Below are 24,266 nucleotides of genomic sequence, written 5' to 3'. Positions count from 1 at the left end.
GTTTAATAATAATAAAAAAGTCATTCTAAAATCATTCTCTATGATAACATCAACATAACTGGAATCTCATAATCTCTATCAACAGTCTATTTTGAAACTGCTGGTTTCTCAAAATTTCATCCATTATTCAATACCTTTGCCACATGTTCAAAAACAGCTCCATCATTATTTTGATATAGCGCTCAAACAGTTTTTAATGCCCTACTCAGAATACAACAATAATTTATGGTTCGATTATCTGTCGGTGCAAGAGAAAAATGGAGGAAGTGTGAGAAAGAGAGTGATAGAGAGAGTTAGTGAGTGAGAGACTAGATGGATGAGTAGCTCTTGCCACAAATCATTGTCAAGTGTCATGCAATGATAAATGATACTTTTAGATTCTCTCTGTGGTGAAGCTATATCGCACTTCTATATCTATAGTGAGATTTACTTTTTACTGCCAGAATTACTCATAGTTATCAGCAATGCATCCCAATGCTTCCCTTGCTGACAGTTGAAAGAGAATCCCACCATATATATATATATATAGGACAATCATTATGCACGGTCACTTTATTCTAGTTGGTTGAGGTCATGTCTGATCTATTTACTGTTCATTTTTCAAATTGGATTTCCGGTCATGAATTTTAATGGCGTTAATGGGGATTTTTGTTGCATTATTTCATCGGTAGAGGGGCGTTCACATTGGTCAAGTTTTCTTGAATTAAATTTTTTTGACGTTTGTGTGGAATAATGTTCTGTAGGGGGTAGTAAATCTTAATAGTGGATTGGTGAGGGGGTCTGAAAGAGACTATCAATAATCAATAGATTAATATATAATAGAGAAAACTACTTAATAGAATGGTTATTCTATGCTTAGGGTGGAATAGTTTTAGCCTATCTATTTAAAGTAGGCATATTTTATTTATATCATTCATCAATTTGAATACACTTATATACGTATTTGTCTGTTAATTTTCAAGGATATGATGAATGACAATTTGATTCAGAGATTACAAATCCACTTTGTATCTTTCTTGAAAAAACAAAATTTGGTCTCAACTGATGACAGATAGCATTCATGTTAGAGTTAAGAATATTGTTTTCAGTATAATGGATGCTCCGCCCAAAATGGCGTCATTTTGTCTCGGTCAATGACAGCCTTTCACCTGATTGGTCAGCCGACTACCAATCGTATGGCTCCATATACTGTATATTCTTCTGCTGCTCAATGCCCAAGTTTTGATTGAGGGAATATAAGTTTGCGTGTGTCAATGGATTGATTATGATGTAACAAGTGAAAATTTGTTCATATTATTTTACTTAATTGGATTAGGCTATGGAATCTCAAGTAGTCTTCTATTTAAAGTGAGATAGAGGCTTTCATATCAGGTTGTTGCTGTTGTTGTTAAGTTGTTTCTATAATTGAGGTGGTGACCTTGAGAGGTTGTGAATGAAAGTCATACATAATTTCGCTCCTGGGTTTTGGAAGATTTTGTGTTATAAATAGTCACGGATAAGTACAAATTTTGTGTTTATTTCATTATTAATTGTTTCTTGATCACATTTTATCATTTTGTTTTAGATTTTAATTCTTAATTCTATTTTAATAAGCCAAACACCGTTTAGAGGTTAGTTTGAGGTTAGGTTTTCGAGATTTAAAAAATAAACAGATAGTTTACTTGACTAAAATTATAACCAAATTAAAATCCTATCATTTATAAATCAATTATTATTATTGCAAGTAATATAATTTCTTAGATAGGAAAATGAGCTCAAGTAGAACACCGAAGGTTATAATAGAAATGTAAACATAGCGGGAGTACTTACGCGTTCCCAAAACCAAAATTCAAAAACGCCAAAACCAAAAACCCCAGTTCTTCAAACTACTTTAGCCGAAAAAGTTGCTCAACTACAAAGTAGCCACACTAATTTAAAAAACCAATTAGAAGTAACTCTAAAAACGTCTGAGGAAGAAAGGTTAGGGATGGTAGAAGAAATTAAATCTTTGGAACTGATTATAAAATTACAAGATGAAGACCATAAAAAAGAAATACTAAATCTAAAAAATCAATGTAGTCTAATGTCGGAGGAAATAAAGAAACTAAAATCTAAATTTGATAATACTAAATGTATGATAGAACCTCCGTCCAAATGCAAAAAAATAGAATCTAACCTAAATGATGGGAAATGCTCTGAAAATGGTCGAAATAAAACGTACAGTGAGGTTTTGAAGACAGCAACCAAAAATATAGCTGAGGGAAATAAAGATAGGAAAGGGAGAGTTCTGCTACTGACGTCCAGTCATGGACGTGATTGCAGTGATCTCCTTGATAAAAGATTAAAAATAAATTTGATGTCCAATGTTTTTTCAAGCCAAGTGCATCAATTAATGCAGTTGTAGAGTCAGCTAGGGAACAAACTAAAGACTTTGATGAAAATGACTATCTAATTGTACTGGGTGGCTCAAATAATATAAATGAACCTAACTTGAATCATCTTCCTCAAGTAACAGAAAAAATCAAGGAAATTGTGCCACTCAGCAAAAAAACAAACTTAATAATAAGTACTATTCCTAATAGGTTTGATAGGCCAGAATTAAATGAAGCAATCAATTCGACAAACAAATCAATCCATAATACAATCAACAGCCTAAAAAATAAGAATTCTAAACAACTGGGGATTTGTTTTCTAAATGAAAGGCTGAAAAGACATAACTTCACTAATCATGGGTTGCATCTAAATCGATCTGGCAAAGTAATCTTTTGTAATAGATTGGCAGAGCTGATTGAAAGCCGTTTGCAATCCTCTGGTTTAAAAACAGTCAAAAAAACAAATAACGATTTTTTAGTAAATTGGCTCAAAACAGGGAAAGGGAAATAGCTACAAATGCTAGAGATAGAGTAGCACAAGATGGTAAGGTTTTTAGTATTTATCATCAAAATATTCAGTATCTTCGCAACAAAATTGACAGATTAGAAGTATTTCTTAAACAGGAGGATCCTGACATTGTTATTTTCACAGAGCATGGCTTAAAAATAAAGGAAATAAATCAAGTTAGGATTCCAGGCTATTCACTGAGATCAGAATTTTGTAGAATAGCTCATAGAAGTGGTGGTGTATGTATATTCACTAGCAATGCTAAACATACCCAAACTTATGAACTGGATTTTGTTAAGAGATTTTCTGTTGAGATGGATTTAGAGGTGACGGGACTAAGGTTAAAAATTGATGATCGATTTGAGGTAGCAGTGTTAGGTATCTATAGGTCACCAAATGGAGACTGGCAAAAATTTTGTGAGCTGCTCCATACACTTTTGGAAATTACAACCGCTCGTTTCACAAATGTTATAGTAGTAGGAGATTTCAATACCGATTTTGCCAGGCAGGATAAAATGACAGAGGATATTAGAGATATTATTAATATGAATAATTTAGAAATTAAGGTCCACGAATATACAAGAGTAACTCGAACTTCACAGACAATTATTGATAATATCCTCACAAATATAGAAGGTTGTAATGTCAGGTTAGGTAGCTCAGATCTATCAGATCATAACTATCAAATTTTAGATGTTAAGTTGCAGGGCCAGAATCCAAGCAGAAAAAAAACTTTTGTGAAAGAAATTCAGCAATATGAGCTAGGAAATATAAATTGTTTGAAGCAGGAACTGCTTCAAGAAAATTGGAGTAGTGTTTATAACAGTTGTAACCTAAATTACAAATATAAGCAATTCATTGATACTCTAAGATTTCACATTAGTGTATGCTGTCCGATAAAAAAAGTCAAAGTAAAAAGTAAATTAAACAAAGTAGATGAATGGATAACTGAAGATATTCTTACTCAAAGAAATATTGTTAGGGAAGCTTATGAGGAATTTAAATTAGTGAGGGATGTTCCGAGTGAAGTCAAATACAAATGTCTAAAGAAAAACTATGCAAAAGAAGTGAGGAAAGCTAAGTGTAAGAAAACAGCTGAAATATTAACAACTAGTACCAATTTTAACTCTGCTGTTTGGGAGGTAATTAATAGAAATAGGAGAGCAGCTCAAAAAGATACAGTTACTAATGTCCCTAGGATAATCGATGAACATGGAAATTATATGGATGATAGTATAGACATTTGTAACTTTTTCAATAAATATTATCAACAGGTTGCATATAATCTCCAAAAGTCACTGAACACTAATACTTATAATACAACTACATTAAATGCTGAGCCAATTGAAAAGGTATTTAAATTTCATCCATTATCAAGAGATGAGTTGTCAAGAATAATAAAAAATTTGAATAACAAAAAAACAGTAGGATTGGATGGGGTCTCAAGCAAAATTTTAAAAGAATGTGAAAATGAATTACTGGACCCTTTATTGCATCTCCTTAATACTTCACTAGAGCAGGGTATTTTCCCTGATGATCTGAAACAAGGAAAAATTTTGCCAATTTTCAAGAGCGGTGATTCTGAAAGAGTTGAAAATTATAGACCCATTAGTATTCTAAATGTAATAAGTAAAATTTTTGAAAGAGTAGTTTTAAATAGGTATTGATGCACCTGGAAGAAATTAATTTCATATGTGATGAACAGCATGGGTTCCAGAAAGGGAAATCTACTAAGACTGCAATAGTATCCCTTGTTGAAAGACTAATAGATATAATAGATTCAGGTGAGAAGGCAGCCGCAATATTTCTTGATTTATCCAAAGCTTTTGATTGTGTGAACCATAGAATATTATTGGAAATACTAAAAACTGTAGGTGTGAATGGTATAGAACTAAAATGGTTTGAATCATATCTCATAGGTAGAAACCAGTGTGTTGAGCTTACCAAGGTGGATGGGAATGAAATAGTAAAAATTAAATCTCAAAAACTGGAGGTCCAGGCTGGAGTACCTCAAGGCTCAATTCTGGGTCCCTTACTGTTTCTGTTGTATGTGAACCAATTACCAAAAGAGTTAAAAGATCACAGAGCTCTGTTGTTTGCTGATGACACATCGCTTATCTTTAACAATTATTTATTAGATAGTCTAGAAATAAATGCTTTTACTGGAGTACAGTCAATTGTCCAATTCTTGAAGCAAAGGCAATTAACAATAAATAGTAAGAAATGTCAATTCCTACAATTCAAAAGTAAATATAATTCAGTAGAGGATAGAGAAATAAATGTGTTTGTAGAGGAAAATGAATTAGACCAAGAAGAGAAAGTAGCATTCTTGGGAATTTTATTGGACAGGAAATTAACATGGCATCCTTACATTGAGAGGATATGTAATAAGATATCATCTGGGGTATTTGTCCTGCGGCAGCTTGCTAGGCTGAATGATAAAAAACTACTGTTAACTGCTTACCATGGACTTATACTATCTCATATTAGGTATGCTATTTTAGTATGGGGTAATTCATCTCAACAAAATATGGACAGAGTGTTTAAGATTCAAAAGAAGGCACTCAGATGTATAGAGAAAGTGAATAGGTTAGACTCTTGTAGGCCTTTATTTAAAAAGCTTGGTCTATTAACTGTGCCATCTTTGTATGTATATGAAGTTGTAATGCATGTGAAAACGAGTGGTGTGATCCAGAATTCAGATGTTCATGAGTATAATACGCGAAACAGAGCAGATTATCATATAATGGGTCACAATAGTAGGTTATTTGAACAAAAACCAGATTATATTGGTAGGAAATTTTATAACAAGCTACCTCAAATCTTGAAAAGTAATGATGATTTGAAGATTTTCAAAAAACAAATGAAAAAATATTTAGTTGATAAGCTTTTTATAGTGTACAAGAATTCCTTTCAAACCTAAACTAGGTTGAACTACTTAGTGTTAGAATTATTATGTAATAACATGACTTGTCTTATACTCCATGACTGGAGTCTTTAGGACGTAATCTTAAAAAAAAAAAAAAAAAAAAAATTTTGAAACTACATGATAAACAATATTATTCATGAGCTCATGAGCCATTGATGATTTTATATAGGTACTTTGTAATCTATTTTGGTACTACTGCTTTTTAAATTGTAGGCGTGGAATTCAAAATTACATGATAAACAATATTATTCTAATTGATGAGCTACTGATGGTGACATTTTTGTACCAACTGCTATTATACTACTTGATCAAATACTGCCATTACAATGTGGGCCGGTGTAAGTGTACGTCCAGTGCCAAAATACCTGTCATCAAATTTTTGGTTGGGATCGATTTAGTATGTTATTTTGAGCATAAAAATTAAACGGCGGTCACTATTGTTTTTTAAATAGGCCAAGTTCAAAGTAGCACAATTTTACATGCATTCAACCTATAAGTAGCTGCCATTTTGATTATCGAAATCATCAAATTATGATATTCCTAATCTAAGTTTTCAAACTCAAAGCTTTTCCTAACTTAAGCTTTCCTAACCAAAACTATTCTAACCTAAGCTACTTAGATTATTTTAAAAACAATAGTGACTGCCGTTTAATTTTTGCACTCAAAATATCATACTAAATCGATCCCAACCAAAAATTTGATGACAGGTATTTTGGCACTGGACGTACACTTTAGCCACGTGGACCATGCTAGATCAGTATTTATTTCTTTATTTTCATGGCTTCCATTAGCAGAGAGAGCCTTCAGGATTTTCTGCTTTGCCGTATTACTCAATATCATTTTCTTACATATGAAAACTCAAGTTCATATTGGGGTTCCTGTAGTTTCATCACTGAAAAATTTCACTTCATGAGTTTTAATTTTCTAAAGTTTATACTACTAGATCAATATTGATTGTTTGGATATAAATTTTTTTTATTGTGCAAAATACTACAATCATAACATAATTATGACATTGGAGGAAAAAATAGGCTGAGCCTGTACTATTTCTCTCCAAAAATTTCGATAGAAAATTAATGTTGTCCAAAGTTTGAGGTTATGATATCACACACTGCTTCTTTACTCGATTTTTGATCCAGGAATAATATTTGAAGATTTTGAATTTTGAAGATTGACATAATACTTTAAATGAATCACAGAATGTATCAGAATGAATGAAAAACTTTAGAAATATTACACTTACTTGAAAAATTTGAATAGAAAATCACAAACCTATCTATCGATATCATAGTGAATATTCGATATAGTATTATTTTATCATTTTCTACAAAAATATTGTATCTGAAACTCAGTAATACCAACCTTGCCGCCGTAATAAGTGACAGTCGTGCCACACGCTCGGATCCGATTCATGATCTCCGACGACACCTGGTGCATGTCGTCATCCCCTCCACAGGAGCTGCTACTATCCTCGGCCCCCGAAGACACCCCCGACGAGAGGCTGCCAGTGTCGGTCCACTTGGGGACGGTGGGATGTGGAGGCGGTTGGGGCGGTGGCACCCGTATCTCGGGGGTGGGACGCTTGTCGGAGGCGGTGCGGCTGAGAGGCAGTGTGGCGGAGCGGGGCGCGTCAGGGCCGCGAATCTTCAGCACCCGTTCGAATTTGTCACGGGCTAGTTTCACCTGCAAATTGAGAGTGAAATATTAATTTTCAAATTATAATAAAATATCTGAGAAATAATTCATATCCTCTGATCGTCGATTCATTACGGTCCTGTAGCTTTGCCTATCGGCGTAGGGCCACTAGACTACAATACTGCCCGTTCAAAAACATCCAACATTTTTGAAAATGTATCTTTCTCTAGTCAACAGAGATGCTCTTTCGTATCTTCTCAAAAGCAACGTGTTGCATCCGAAAAGATACACAAGGACCTTTAATGTATCTTTCCATAAGCAACGGATGATCTTTTGTATCTTCTCTAAAGCAACGTGTTCCATTCGAAAAGATACACAAGGAGCTTTAATGTATCTTTCCATAATCAACAGTGATGCTCTTTTGTATCTTCTCAAAATCAACGTGTTGCTTCTGAAAAGATACTCAAGGAGCTTTTTGGAGTTACGTTCTATCAGCACTCTTTTGTATCTTTTCAAAAGCAACGTGTTCTATTCGAAAATATACACAAGGACCTTTAATGTATCTTTCCATAAGCAACGGTTGATCTTTTGTATCTTCTCTGATGCAACGTGTTGCATCCGAAAAGATACACAATTGCTGTTGGGTTTGGTTTATGGAGCTTTTTGGAGTTACGTCGCTTGTCCTTTAGCACAACACAGCTGACATTCGTTCAACAAGTTCTTTCCATTGTTGTTGATACGTTGCAACTCTCTCATTCTTGAAGAATCTCTGTGTTCAGTGAACTTCCTTCAAGGAAGAAGCTCTTTAGGGAGATTGTTCGATTTCAGCTGATCTATATCAGCTAGTGTTTTTATTGGTGTAGGAGCCCTACCTGTGTTGACGTCACCAGAATGCACTATGGCTTTGTTTACGGAGGTAGTGAGTAGTCTCTCTTTATCGAAATAAGTCTCTAATATAATCTCGTCTTCTAATAAAGCAGGAGTTTTCTAATCAAAGCATGTGAAAAGAGGGACAAGTTCATCGTCATAAGAAAGTTTTAGAATTCCAGATACTAGAATTCCAAACGCTGTCATGAAATATAGACTCTATGATAGAAGGGATATTGGCAGACCTAAAAGAAGATAAGATTAATAGTTATATCCTTTGAGACAGGAACAGGTGAGTATGCCTAATCCTGGAAAGAAGAATAAGAGGAAGAAATTTTCAGAATTCAAAGTCATCAGTTGACAAACTTGCTACAGGATCTGGATAATCATTATGATCTTAATCGGAATGATTCCATGTTCTGATCGATTGTTATAAGTCAAAAGCTGACTTTCGAATCGATGTCTTCACAATAACCGATACAACATGAAAAATGACAATGACAGTTGAGAACGCTTTGTTGTATGGTTTGACGTTACGGTTATTCAAATGTGTACTCTAAAGCTGCGTTTACACCAAAGTTATTAACGAAATGTTTATAATGTAATTCATCTTGAGTTTAAGCCGTTAACTGATTGAATTCAGTTAAAGGTTTCACTGCACAAATGGCCCTTAAGCTACGTTTACACCAAAGTTATTATCAAAATGTTCATTTCTCCATCCTTATAGATTCTATTAGATTGAACGGAACTTGACAAACACATATGCACATCATGTGTATGATAAGTTATGTTTATTCCAATAGAATCTCTAAGGATGGAGAAATGAACATTTTGTTGATTGCTTTGGTGTAAACACTGCTTAAGGGTCGTTTGCACAGTGAAACCTTTAACTGAATTCAATCAGTTGATGGCTTAAACTCAAGATGAATTACATTATAACAAATGATACCTGACATAGATTCAATCCAGTTTAAGATGAATAGTTTATCTCTTTTCTATATAGGGCTACTTTTATAGAAATAGAAAGAAAAATAAAAATCTTAGTATCCTTTTTGAAATATTTAATCACAACATGTTTCGGACATTGATGCCATTTTCAAGTGATATGAAGTAAATAAATAAATAAATTGTTTAATCAATGTCCGAAACATGTTGTGATTAAATATTTCAGAAAGGGTACTAAGATTTTTATTTTTTTTTCTATTTCTATGAATAGTTTAAACTAGCACTGTACAAACGGCACTTACAGTGTGAACTCAAATTATTTTAATGAATATACGGCCCCAAGTTGATAAGATTAGCTGAATTTACTTTCCTTGCCATATTACCATAGGTAAGGAAAGTATTGCTTTCCGAAAAAAATTAAGGTACCCCAATTTCTAAATTTCTATACGTTTCAAGGTCCCCTGAGTCCAACAAACTGGTTTTTGGGTATTGGTCTGTATGTGTGTGTGTGTGTGTGTGTGTGTGTGTGTGTGTGTGTGTGTGTGTGTATGAGTGTATGTGCGTCTGTGTACACAATATCTCATCTCCCAATAAACGGAATGACTTGAAATTTGGAACTTAAGGTCCTTTCACTATAAGGATCCGACACGAACAATTTCGATCAAATGCAATTCAAAATGGCGGCTAAAATGGCGAGAATGTTGTCAAAAACAGGGTTTTTCGTGATTTTCTCGGAAACGGCTCCAACGATTTTGATCAAATTCATACCTAAAATACTCATCAATAAGGTCTATCAACTGCCACAAGTCCCATATCTGTAAAAAGTTCAGGAGCTTCGCCCCATCAATGCAGATAGGTTCCCAATTATCAGGCTTCAGATACAATTGAAACGAAAAAAATCAAGTGGAGTAGATTGAGCATGAAAATCTCTACAATTAATGTTCAGTAACATTTTCACCTAAAATTGAAAATAAGCTTTAAATTCGAGAAAATGTGATTCTTCAATTGCAAATTATTGTTGATTCTATTAAATCATTCACTATGAAGAGATAGCAGACCTCATGTGTGTCTCCAGCGTTATTGCCCTGTCACCAGCTGGCTCAAATCTTTGAATAGTAGACTTGAGATGCGCGGGAACACTAGCGTCAGGTGATGAATTTTCATAACGGCAAGGAAAGTTGTGTGAGTGCGCCAAACCAGATTTTTAGCTCATGTGATGAAAGGGCCCAAGTCAGTTCTTAATGATAATTAACAACAAATTCAAAATTTTTTAGATACTTTTGAAATTTAATTCATGTTTACCTGGTCAGGATCAGGCAACTCCTCATCAATGAGTTCCCTGTTGACCCTGACCGGATGGTAGAAACATCTCCTCAGTGTGGCAGTGTCCATATTGCGTCTTCCTTCCTTTATGACCAGTCGATCATTGGTCAGCAGATGACGCAGTTTCCGTCGTAGTTCCTCCTTGTCGTTCTCTCCCTCCTCTTCTCCTTCCTCGCAATCTGATTGGTTGCCACCTTGGGGTCTCAGGCTGAAGGTGGACGTGGACATTTGTCTGGTGCCTAGGGGGCCGCGTGACTGGGGGGTGCGCGAAGGCGGTAGTGTGCTGATGTTGGTTGTGCTACGGCTGTTGAAAGCGTTCAGGTACCTGGATATAACAAAAATAAGAGGCTGTTAGTTCGGTATTTTGATATTATAATGATAATATTCGACAATTTCTAGTTATCAGTTATCATAACAGCTGTTCTTAGTGAGAATTTGTGTGTATTTTTGGCTTCAAAATTCATAAAATAACTTAATTATTACAATGTGCAGTGATAATTAAGTGTAATATTTAACTATAATTTGGTGTTTTAATTTTTCTAAATTTAAAATTTGCATCTCATATTCATTTTTGGACGAAAGTTGAGCTTGAACTTCTTACAGAAGTTCATAACCTATTTATATTAACCCATAACCTATTTTTTGGACATGTAATCAAAATTTGGGAATGGAATAGTTTTGGGCCAAGCCTGTTGTTCCTTCCCAATCATATTTATATGATTTGTTATTTTATCCACGTATAAATAAATAAATATCCATACAACACCATCTTTCACTAAACAGTCGATGCCCGTTTTCACACTAAAGCTGTGTTTACATTTGTCCAGTTTACTTGAATTCAAGTTGCTTTATCGTTTGAGTTAAATGAGCGATTTTGAAAACTTGAAGATTAGTTTAAATGAATTCAAGTTCTAATACCTCAAAAGTATTTAATTGAGAAGTAAAAAATTTAATTAATCTCAAATTTTTCTTCTTACTTTTCATTTTTCTCTCTCATCATACTTTTCTATTTAGTTGTTTAATACATTCTACGTTGGCTGATAACTTTTTTAATATCATTGTCCCATTTGAAGATTGGATTTTACCTTCAAGAGTCAAGTTGCATACATTTTGAATCAAAGTTTGCACTAGTAAAGTATGGTGCATCTCTTATAGGCTAGCTGTAAATGGAATTATGGTCTAAATTTTATCGAAATTGTTATGTTTTCAGTTATCAGTAATTTTTATCTAGTTGAATAGGAAACCAAATTTTATAGAGTTAGTAGGAGTAGAATCAGGTATAGTGAGTTTTATTGAAGCGTATGTGAGTGTTTCTGAAGAGTCCAAGTATGAATATTGTTAAAATGGTGAGTGCCGAACTTTTGTTGTTTTTCTTATTAAGCTCATAATTTAATTTCATAGAATTACCGAGGCCCAAATTCAAATGCAGCAAGTTAGCAGGTTCCAAAAATGTATAGATTGAATTAATTGAATATACCTTCTTTTTCTGAATCAGTTACTGAGTAACTCTGTTGGAAAATTTGACATGATTTCTATTGATTCGTTAATGAGTTCAATAAACCTGGAGTTGAATTTTATAAGTATTTTTCATTGAAATTCCTGGCTCGTAGTTACTATAGTTGCTAGAATAGTTTACAATGATAATTGAATGAACGAATCCACTAAGAGCTCCCAACCAATTAAGGATTCAAATACCGGTAGATGATTTGATAGCAGTAAACTTTAGCCAATATTATAGAAAAGAAAAAACAACCCCCCTCCGTTTACATTGGTGGCCAGCGGTGGTATAGTCTGCAAGAATGACTATTGAACCACATGTATTCTTATATATTTCATATTTTGGAAGATTAAACTAAATAGAGACAAATATGTCACCGGTTACAGAAATGATCTCAGGTGTGGTGTAGGGTTAAAAATACCTCCACCGGTTACAAAATTAATCAATCTGATAAATTCAAAATAATTGTAGTAGATTCATTTTCTCAAAATAGTGTGTGAATTAAGTTACAGTATCATTTTTACATATCCTCTGGACTGTGTATTCCAAATTAAGGTTTAGAAAAGTTTTGGGCAAATGCCTGTTGTTTTTATCTGGATTGTATTTGTATATGAATAAATAAATAATGTAACACACAGTCCGGAATAGGTTAAGTGCCTGTTGCACAAAAGGCTCTTTCATTAATGATCTTTCAAATCTTAAAATCTTTATTGGCAAAAAATTTTTTTTTTTGTTAAAAAAAAAATTCTTACCTAAACTTAGCATCCCCATTACTCATACGATTATTTCCATTAATTGCTGGGTTACTATCGGTCGTGTGTTTACAGTCTGCTACCAACAAATCAGACAACGTCTTCCTGACAAACGGTTTCCCTTCTTCGGCATCCAGGTTTATCATGCTCCTTGTTCTCAGTACGGTTTTCGACGTTGATAACTTCTTCTCAGGCTCATAACAGTATTCGTCCTCATAGTATGTGGTCTCCTGGGGAGGTAGACCTAGATTTGGAGAAGAACTGGAGGTGATAGTCGAGCTAGAAGTGTTGGAGTTGATAGTCGAGTTGGGGGTGATAGTCTCGTGGATTTTCTGTATTTCTTCCACTGCTTTTTGTTTCTCTTCATTTTCGTCTCCTCCTTCTTCTTCCTCCTCTTTATCACCGTTCACGTCTTTGGACTGCTGTCTGTGGCCGTAGTCTTCGAACTTCTGTTTCAGTTTCTCTTTTTGTTGCTGTTCTCTGCGTCTAAAATAGAGGGAGATTAGATTAGATTGTAATCCATTTTTTTCATTCATACAATGAGTATATCATCAAAATGATAGGGAGAGAATAAATAAGTTTACATTGTGCTATACCGCATTGTGCTAAGATTAGATAAGAGTTCGTTATAATATATGTTACAATATATTATACTGGCTTATAATAGTATTTTACGTCACATGGACGGGAAGGGGAGCAACATGAAGGGGAAGGAGAGCGGAAAGGGGCCTTTTGCAGACGAGAATGATGTTTCTAGTCGAGGCGCCAGCCGAGACTAGAATTTCGTTCGAGCACTGCAAGACATTCACGTCCAAGTAACGTACACTATTTTTTGTCATAATAATCTGAAGGAGAATAATTGAGAGCATTACCTGCTTGTGCTGAAGTTATTACATGCATTCTATAAACATAATCTAGTTTACAAATTCTGAATCAGGAATTTTGTGGAAGTTGACAAAACTTCCACCTTGAATGCTGAAGGTGGTTTCTTTGTAGCAATTTTGCTGATCCTATCTCGGAACTAGGAAACATACTCGACTTTAATGGAAACATATATGTTTACATTACAGTAGAGTATGCTGTAATGAGAATAATATTTTTTTTGTTCTGCAAACAGCTGTTTAGCGGCTTGATTTCATGCATGGAAATCAGCTGAGATTGAATGACTATGACAAAAACTAATTCACATGAAATGGCAGTGTTGATAATAATTATTTAACGAATTTCACAAAGTATGGGCACAATTAATGAGAATAGAGATTAAACGCAATTTGAAAATAACGATAATATAATATTGTGATTAATTTACTGAATTATATTATAGTAGTTTGTTAAACTTCAATTTCTGATAAAATCCTCCATCATTGTAATTTAATATTATAAATCGGCGGTGTTTCAACAAATAATGGTCGATTCTCTGAAAATGATATAAAATAATATGCTTCCTATAACACACGACTGGGAGTGAAAGAAGGAGTGAGATATCAAGAGATAGAGTGAGTGATGTCGTCTCGGCCAATGGCAGCTGAGCTGAGCCTTCATTGGTCAACAGTTGGTAGCCAATCGTAGGGCTTCATCCACACTATAGTAGGGTCCACGTTATAATGGCAGTATTTGATTAACTTTGGTGTTGTTATCCTTGTATATCATTCGACAAAGCAGAAAATATTTTATACAGTTTACTTCATTATATTGAATTAAAAAATGTACAATTTACTGGAATTCTGAACTTACCTATAAGTAGCTCCAAATGGTCGCTCCTTCCGCCTATATACCTTATCATACCGACTTCCCAAGATAGGTGCTTTCTCCTGATTTACTTTTCTACTTCCATTCGTCATTATCACTGTTTCTTTCTTTCCCAACTCCTCCTGCTGTTCCTCTCTCTCTTCATCCTTCTCCTCTATACCATTCTTCTGTACCAATCTATCTTCTATTACTCTCGGTTTTCGGATTTCTTCTTCTCTCTCTTGCATTTGATGTTGTTCTTCTTTAGCTATTCCTTCTTCATTGTTGTTCAGTTCTTGTTTTTGTGTAGTTCGTATTCTTCTTCTCTTTCTTCTAGAACTTCGGAGATTTCGATTTCTGTGTTGACGGTTAGTTTCTTTATGGTTTGTGTTTCGTCTTCGTTATCAGTCTGCGTCTGAAACAATAATTAGAGTTAATGATAATTAATTGATGAGTTAGGATTAATGATTTATAAACACACATATTGTACTTAGCTTTTTATGTTTCAATTCTAGGTTACAGATATTGCTGCTTGTATGTACTTTTGATTTTGGCAATAAATACTTTCAATACTTTCAATTATCAATATTATCATCTAATTATTGCAACCAGAATAAATTTTATCAAGTTTATACATTTGAAAGATTATCCAATTCAACATAAGTTTTCAATTGCTGTTATTGAAACCAAGTGAATAGTCTCTAGCTGTTCTAATCTATACTATAATAAAATAAAGAAAAGGCTTATAGAACGTACAGGATAGGAAAATTATGTTTGACGCATCATCACGTCTGAACTGCTGGTCTGATTAACTTGAAATTTTGCATAAAGATTCTTAATTAACCGAGGATGGTTATAGGCCTATTTTAAATTCTCGAAGATTTCATCACGTCAAGTGTTAAAATAGACTCTTGCGGAGCACGGGTTACCTTCTGGTATAAAATATTTGACCGAGCGAAGTGAGGTCTAAGATTCAAGTCGACGGTTTGGCATTTCTCTTAGTGTTTAAATGTTTATATGTTTTTATGTTGCGCATTTACGGCGAAACGCGGTAATAGATTTTCATGAAATTTGACAGGTATGTTCCTCTTTAAATTGCGCGTCGACGTATACACAAGGTTTTTAGAAATTTTGCATTTCAAGGATAATATAAAAGGAAGAAGGAGCCTCATTCATACGCCAATATAAGAGTGAAAATCAGACTATAGAATTATTCATCATAAATCAGCTGACAAGTGATTACACAGATGTGTGGAGAAGCCAGTCTATTGATGTATTTCCATAAGGTCTATAGTTTCAATCAGGTACTTGTGGATGGGGAAGAATACTGAGTGAGGTCTACTGTTCACAGAACTACTAGTACTTTCGATAGACTATCCAATTCAACATGAGTCTCCTATAGTTGTTGAAACTGATTAAAACGTCTTCAATACGACTTCACTAATATAGAATATTTTAGCTATGTAACCTATGTAACTTATTCCTCTTCTTCTCCTACTTCTTCTTCTTCTTCTTCTCCTACTTCTTCTTCTTCTTATTCTTCTTCTTCTTCTTCTTGTTCTTGTTCTTCTTCTTCTTCTCCTTCTTCTTCTCCTTCTACCTTCTCTGTAACAATCGAAACTAGGTCAGAAGTAATTTTGAATTGAGCAATCGAAACCTGGAACCCTTTTAGTGATTGAGGCAACCTGAAGGTTCTATCCATTTGCCATTTGAGAGTTGACTGTGTAACTTGGATGTGTGACTTTTGATGAGTGGGGTTTCATCGACATGGCTGCAGGGTTTAAGCATGGGCTTAACACACGGCGACTGGAAAACAGACAAAACTTTGTAAGCCCTTCAATCCAGCTACTCTACACTGCTATATGTAAGGAATGCTGACAATTTGAAATGAGTTTAACTAAAGACGGAAATGATGCTGTTTCCAGAGCTTAGTCTGCTACCCACTTCTAGTTGACTTGCATCTCTCTCTCTCTCACTCTCTCTCTCTCTCTCTCTCTCTCTCTCTCTCACTGGGGAGGATATTTTTAATATTCTTTCCGAAGAAAATGGACATTGATATGTCCAAAGCTCCGCCAATTTATGTAGATGCATAACAATATAATTATCTATAGTTATTATTTTACAAATTACTTTTTCATATCATATACAGTTCAATAATTATTTTCTTAGTCTATATTATGTAAATTCATCTATAATTTTGCTGTATTGTAAGCTATTGTATATAAGTGTATAAGACAGTATAATATATTGTAATCTACATAAATAAAGTACTCAATCAATCAATCTCTCTCACTGGGGAGGATAATTTTAATATTCTTTCGGAAGAATGGACATTGATATGTCCAAAGCTCCGCCAATTTATGTAGATGCATAACAATATTATTATTATCTATAGTTATTATATTACAAATTGCTTTTTCATATCATATACAGTTCAATGATTATTTTCTTAGTCTATATTATGTGAATTCATCTATAATTTTGCTGTATTGTAAGCTATTGTATATAAGTGTATAAGCCAGTATATATTGTAATCTACATAAATGAAGTGCTCAATCAGTCAATCAATCAATCTCTATCTCTCTCACACTCCCCCACTTATTAGGGAATCGACGGAGTTAGAAAAGGATAGCACCTATCTGCTTTGTCAAATTATAGACAAGGATTACAACCCAAATTTTAAGCAAACACTAACATTATAAGGCTAGACGCACACCAGTCAGTCAAGACAAGACAAGACATGAACAGACACGTTTAGTCACAATACTTCACATAGTTGCTTATGAAGACATGTCTAATTGCAATGACTAATCAGTGTGAGTTGCGTCATAAGCAACTATGTGAAGTATTGTGACTAAACGTGTCTGATCATGTCTTGTCATGTCTTGACTAACCGGTGTGCGCCTAGCAGCCACTACCTCCGTAAACAAAGCCGTAGTGCATTCGTGTGACGTAAGCAGAGGTAGGGCTCCCACACCAATAAAAATTCGTTGATCTCAGCTGATCTATATCTGCTAGTGTTTGTATTGGTGTTGCAGGCCTACCTGTGCTGACGTCACACGAATGCACTACGGCTTTGTTTACGGAGGTAGTGGCCTAGCCTAACGTGGACCTCACTATAGTGTGGGTGAAGCCCTACGATTGGCCATCGGCTGTTGACCAATGAAGGCTCAGCTCAGCTGCCATTGGCCGAGACTTCACTCACTCCATCTCTTGATTTCACACACTCCATCTTTCTCTCTATATTCCCCGGTCATGTGTTAATGGGAAGGATATTTTCAGAAAATCGACAATTATTAGTTGAAACACCGCCGATTTATGAAGTTACATCACATTATTATATTATCGGTATTCTAATTGCATTTCTATATTTATTCTCATTGATTAATTGTTTACACTTTGTGAAATTCGTAAAATAACTAGCATTATCGTCATTCAATGTAAATCTATATATATATATATATATATATAAAAGCGAAATGGCACTCACTCACTGACTGACTGACTGACTGACTCACTCACTCACTCACTCACTCGCATAACTAAAAATCTACCGGAACAAAAACGTTCAAATTTGGTAGGTATGTTCAGTTGGCCCTTTAGAGGCGCACTAAGAAATCTTTAGGCAATATTTTAACTCTAAGGGTTGTTTTTAAGGATTTAAAGTTCGTCTTTTAGCATGTATATTCTTCTTCTCCCAATCTCTTAATTATAATTGAAATTCCCATATCATATGTTACTATAGAACTATAATCTAGATAGAGTATCTCTTCGAAACAGTTGTTACCTGGCAACTAAATTAATAATTTTGTCAGGTTGGCATTAAGTTGAGTTGACTTTGTTAGGTTGGCACCAAGTTGAAGATTTAAATGCATTTATCGCGGAAAAATTGATTGGGCACTGCTACTTCAATCCTGGGAATATTATATTACTAGCCGTCAGGCTCGCTTCGCTCGCCATATCCGTTTAGCGAGACGTTTAGTCTGGACCCCCGACTGGATTGTCCTAACATATGATAAAAATGCTCAAATGAAAAATGCAGGCGAGCGAAGCGAGCCTGCTGATATCTTTCTTGGACGATCCAGTCTGGGGTCCAGGGGGCGGGGCCCCCTGGCTAGACGGATATGTCGAGCGAAGCGAGCCTGACGGCTAGTTAGTGTATAAGTCGGTAAATATTGTAACATACATAAATAAAGAAATCTAATTTAATCTAATCCATTTCTCATTTCATTTTTTGTCTATACTACATTACACAATACATCTAGCACTCTATCTCCAACGACTGGTTCATCTTAGATCCCATTCATATATTTATTCTCTAGTTTCTCGTTCCCTCTCTCTTTTATTCCTCCTTCTCTCTCACCAGCTTCTGTTCCTTTTTCTCTTTCAGCTTTCAGGCTCCAATCCCATATTCAGCTTGCACTATGCTCAGACTGCTTCTCTTCAGAGAGCACATTCGTTTGTAAAATTCATGAAAGGTCTTTCCTCCGTTCTCCTACTTCTCTTTCTTTATATCCTACTCCTCCTCCTCCTCTACCTTCATATTCTCCTCCTCCTTCTCCTTCTCTTCCTCCTCCTCCTCTACCACCTCCTCCAACACCTCTTTTTCTTATTTTTCCTCTTCTTGCCGTTTTTCTTTATCCTGTTGCTCAGCAGAATAGGAAATTGAAAGCATCGAAAATGCTACATCGTGTGCTGTTGTGTGAGGAGGGGGAGGAGGAGGATAAGGTGGAGGAGGAGGAAGAGTTTCTCTGTATTTTCCAGAACAGTTTTCCCCGTTGGTGGAATATTGTGAAAATTCCTGGTTCGTTGAAAAAGAATGACCTCTCGTCTGAAAAGTCCAATCAGTATTATTGCAGAATCGAATTCGATCAGTGCAGATTGGGTTCATTACAAATGAATATATGATGATGTTAATAATAGAATCATGAGTAGAGCTCGATAAGAGTAGAACTGATAAATGCGTAGATTATTAGACGAATTTGAAATCGGTGTTTTTTTTTTGTTTTGGAATTAAAATAGTAATTTACGTAATTCAGTAATATGAAAGTTGCATAATTATGAATGAATTATCAGAATTGGAACAGTTTTGGGTCTCAGCCTGTGATACTTTTCTACAAAATATGTAATCTATATAATAAGAGAGAGTAGGGTTGTGTTTGTTCGTGTGTTCGTTTGTTCGCATCAAAACATGTCAACTTGTGGATTGCATACCGGAAAAACGGGAATGATTTAGATCTCCAAATTTTGCACATAGATTCTAAAAATATCAATTTCGTACACCTGGAAGCCCAAATTTTAATTTTCCTCCTAGATTTTTCAGAATTAATGTTTAAATTTTATTAATGGTACATTCGATTTCATTAAAAAATCACCAAATCATATGGTCGAAATTAAAAAAGGAACATCTGTTTCTATATTGCTTTCTACCTGAAAAACATAGCTTTGAAACTTCGTTTTCGTGATGCAATGTTTAGGCCTACACGTGGCATGGATTATTAATTTTTCAGCTAGAACAATTTTTGAGACAAATTCTAAATAAACGTCTACAGTTTCATCAATGCTGTATCGGCAATATGAAAACGCATGCAGTTAATATGTCTTTCAATGAAGGTTATTCGAGCCCTGATAGAATGACTGACTCACTGTACATAGGCCTATTTTGAATTCTTCTAGATTTCATTACGTCAAGTTTTAAGAAAGATCCTTGCGAAGCACGAGTTACCTGCTAGTTCTAATAATTCAGTAAATTAATATGCCTGAATAATGTTGGATAATGAACATATTTGTCAATAAGATGTGACGGCCATCTTGAGCCATCTGATAGGTAGTTGACGTACTATCAAAGTGAAAGTCAGCCTGCCATTGGTCAAGACAAGACACGCCCACAGCAGGGGAGCCTCTAGCATCAAGCTACTTACTAGTTTAGTACTTGAACTTTCAAAACCTCTAACTTATATCATAGAGAAAAAATTGCGTAAGTAAATATCCCATGGTATAGGGCGTTTATGTTGCAACCTCTACTGTTATCTCAAGCCGATTACTGTCGATTTTTACTGTTTTGTTGGGGTGAGAGTGTATGAACGGCACAGTATGAGAGACTACCAGTGTCACACAGCTTCATGGGAAAGAATTACATGAATAATCGGCTTGAGATAACAGTAAACGATGCGACATAAACGCCCTATACCTTGGGATATCTACTTATGCTATTGTTTTTCTATGCTTGTATCTATTTTGAAATGATTTTCCAATTTAATGTTTCTCAATGGCAGAGTTCAGTTGTGGGTTTGAATTTTTGTGGCAGTGAATATCTGAATTCTGAAGTATTGGATAATTAATTTGAAATGAAATTGAAATACTCTTTTTCACGCGGAATTTATACTTTGGATTCTACTCCAACTTGAAATAGTTGTAAATTATTCCAAACTGAAACTGTGAAACTTTCTATTAAGGCTGTGCAAAGGCTAAAAATAAACTTTCCACTGGTGATATTTTTCAAAGTTTTTCGATTTGGTATATTATCAAGCTATCAAAATGAGAAAGTTTTCTCAGGGAAATATTTTTCCGATCATTACTTTCTGGGACCTAAAGTTTAAATTTTTGGGACAGAACATTTCAAATTCGGTAAGAGATATATCCATGAAATTTGAAGGATAAATCTTTCATGGTATTGTTAATTAAATGAAACAAAAATTTTCTGAAAATATTAATTTTTGAGAAAGTTAATCAATTTACACAAATTGACCAAAAATAACTTTCAGTTGAATAATTATTTTTGGTCATTTATGATAAATTGAATAACTTTCTCAAAAATTAATATTCTCTGAAAATTTTTGTTTCATTTAATTAACAATATCATGAAAAATCTATCCTCCAAATTTGATGGATTTATCTCATGCCGAATTTGAAATGTTCTCTCCCAAAAATTTAAACTTTAAGCGCTCATATCTCAAAAAGTAGTGGTCGGAAAAATGTTTTCCTGAGAAAACTTTTCCATTTTCATAGCTTGATAATATACAAGTCGAAAAACTTTGAAAAGTATCACCAGTAGAAAGTTTATTTTTAGCCTTCGCACAGACTTAATTTGAGAGGAGCTTGTTTCATTTCTGATTATAAATTGTTGGATATTATCTTAGAGTAAGTATAGATACCGTTAAACATAATTTCACATTGCTACAATCTTTTGTTTCTGATAATACTAATTGAACCAATTTGAAATTTCCTCATTCATTCGTCTCAAATCTTCAAGATTGAACATCAGCTGAATATATTTTCTACAAAAATGTTACAACAGTTTCAAGATTATTCCATGATAATTTATCCCATAATTTAACTCTCTTCATTCCGATTCTTAAGGCCGGTTTCTGAGCTCGGGATTTAGCTAAGTTTCAGACTTCAAACAGATGGAGTCAGAAAATTGGTTTTCCAAAACGGGGCGTAGTCGCAGTCATTGTCATAGTCACGTTTGAATAAGATTTCGAAAAACTAGAAAATTGAACACAAAATAAAATAAAGAGAAAATAGTGTAAAGTTTCAGCTATTTTGAATAATTTAGGAATGTCTAATTCCGTCAAGGAAAAACGTTTCCAATTTATAGAAATGAGAAAATGAAAACTACGACTACTGTTATAAAAGCTGCGACTATGCCCCGTTTTGGAAAGCTAGTTTTCTGACTCCAGCTGTTTTAAGTCTAGGACTTAGCTAAATCTTGAGCTCGGAAACCGGCCCTGAGTATATCAGTATAGCAATGACATTGTTGCCTGATTCAAGTTGAAATTCAGTTACAAGATTGCCAACTTTGACATTTGGAAACAATAGAATGTGTCAAGTGTGTTTTGACAGCTAACCAGCTAAGCCACTAACGTTTTATGCAAATGGGATTGAGAATGCTTTTGAGATGTTTGTTTCAACTCATCCCAATAAACATTGACTCTGTCATTGTCATATTTGAATTTTCAAACTCAAATTCACACAATAATATGTGCAATAAGATTATCTCTAAATGTCAGAATGTTCCTGTATATTGTTATATAATATATATTTTTTCAAGTTGATAATTTACATGTCAGAATGCTCCTGTATAATATACTTCGTAGAGGATAATTCATTGATAACATATTACACTGGTCATTCAATGTACAAAATTTAGCTTCGTGATATTCTCATCTATTAAAAATTCTGAATTGTTAGAATATTCATACTTCCAATGCAGAATTTTGTTTCGTGTGATCCACTTCAAACCTTCAGTATGAGTTGAATGTGAAGCATCAATTTCTATTTATGAGGTATACTGACATTTCGAAGTGAGTGTCACTCTAATCACATGATAAGAATGCGAAAAACAAAAATTTTACTTTCCTTGCCCTATTACCATAGGTCAGGGAAGTATTGCTTTCCGAAAAAAATTAAGGTACCCCAATTTCTAAATTTCTATACGTTTCAAGGTCCCCTGAGTCCAAAAAAGTGGTTTTTGGGTATTGGTCTGTATATGTGTGTGTGTGTGTGTGTGTGTGTGTGTGTGTGTGTGTGTGTGTGTGTGTGTGTGTGGTGTTGTGTGGTGTGTGTGTGTGTGTGTGTGGTGTGGGTGTGGTGTGTGTGTGTGTGTGTGTGTGGTGTGTGTGTGTGTGTGTGGTGTGTGTGTGTGTGTGTGTGGTGTGTGTGTGTGTTGTGTGGTGTGTGTGTGTGTGTGTGGTGTGTGTGTGTGTGTGGTGTGTGTGTGTGTGTGTGTGTGTGGTGTGTGTGTTGTGTGTGTGTGTGTGTTGGTGTGTGTGTGTGTGTATGAGTGTATGTGCGTCTGTGTACACGATATCTCATCTCCCAATTGAAAGAATGAATTGAAATTTGGAACTAAGGTCCTTACAATATAATGATCCGACACGAACAATTTCGATCAAATTCGATTCAAGATGGCGGCTAAAATGGCGAAAATGTTGTCAAAAACAGGGTTTTTCGCGATTTTTTTGAAAACGGCTCAACGATTTTGATTGAAGTTATACCCAAAATAGTCATCGATAAGCTCTATCAACTGCCACAAACTGCCACAAGTCCCATATCTGTAAAAATTCCAGGAGCTCCGCCCCATCTATACAAAGTTTGATTTTAGATTCTCAAGTATCAGGCTTCAGATACAATTTAAACAAAAAATTCTCCGTGGAAAATATTAAGCATGAAAAACTTTACAATTGATGTTCAGTAACGTTTTCACCTAAAATAAAAAATAAGCTCGAAATTCGAGAAAATGTGATTATTCAATTGCAAACTGTTGGCAACTGTTGATTCTATTAAATGATTCACTATGAAGAGATAGCAGACCCCGTGTGTCTCCAGCGTTATTGTCTTGACACCAGCTGGCTCAAATCTTTGAATAGTAGACTTGAGATGCGCGTGAACACTAGCGTCAGGTGATCAATTTTCATAACGGCAAGGAAAGTTGTGTGTGAGTGCGCCATACCACATTTTTGAAATTATGACCGATTTGCTCTCATATAGTGAGGTTCACGCTATAATGGCAGTGGAGAAAGATAGGATTACAGCGTTGTCGATTCTCTGCCTTGCCTCTGCTTTCTTTAGAGGATAGCTGATACCGGTATATCTGATGTGATATTAAGTGTTCATTTTTGTTTGAAATAATCAATTTTTTTTATACGCAAAGAAATATATATTTTTCAATTAATAATAATAATAAATTTTCATAATTGAGTTTGAATATTATGTTAATTAATTACGT

General features: G+C 34.6%; 2 protein-coding genes across 5 annotated transcripts in view; one reads left to right on the top strand and one right to left on the bottom strand.

The window, feature by feature from the left end:
* The window catches only part of LOC111051782 (calcium uniporter protein, mitochondrial), a 394,346-nt gene that overhangs the window by 89,838 nt on the left and 280,242 nt on the right, over positions 1 to 24,266 (top strand). The window lies entirely within an intron of this gene.
* LOC111055756 (myb-like protein X) overlaps positions 1 to 24,266 on the bottom strand; it is a 204,096-nt gene that overhangs the window by 1,739 nt on the left and 178,091 nt on the right. For both annotated transcript variants that reach the window (XM_039437431.1, XM_039437432.1), the window contains exons 4-7: positions 14,543 to 14,951; positions 12,809 to 13,294; positions 10,538 to 10,883; positions 7,151 to 7,471 (exon numbers count right to left, since the gene is read on the bottom strand). In XM_039437431.1, coding sequence (XP_039293365.1) covers positions 7,151 to 7,471; positions 10,538 to 10,883; positions 12,809 to 13,294; positions 14,543 to 14,784 — 1,395 coding nt within the window. In that variant the 5' untranslated portion in view covers positions 14,785 to 14,951. The remainder of the gene's footprint in view (positions 1 to 7,150; positions 7,472 to 10,537; positions 10,884 to 12,808; positions 13,295 to 14,542; positions 14,952 to 24,266) is intronic.

This window comes from Nilaparvata lugens, chromosome 11 (genome assembly GCF_014356525.2).
Source record: "Nilaparvata lugens isolate BPH chromosome 11, ASM1435652v1, whole genome shotgun sequence".
Taxonomy (NCBI): Eukaryota; Metazoa; Arthropoda; class Insecta; order Hemiptera; family Delphacidae; genus Nilaparvata; species Nilaparvata lugens.
The sequence above is the reverse complement of the archived record's forward strand: the minus strand, read 5'-3'. Positions and strand labels throughout refer to the sequence as shown.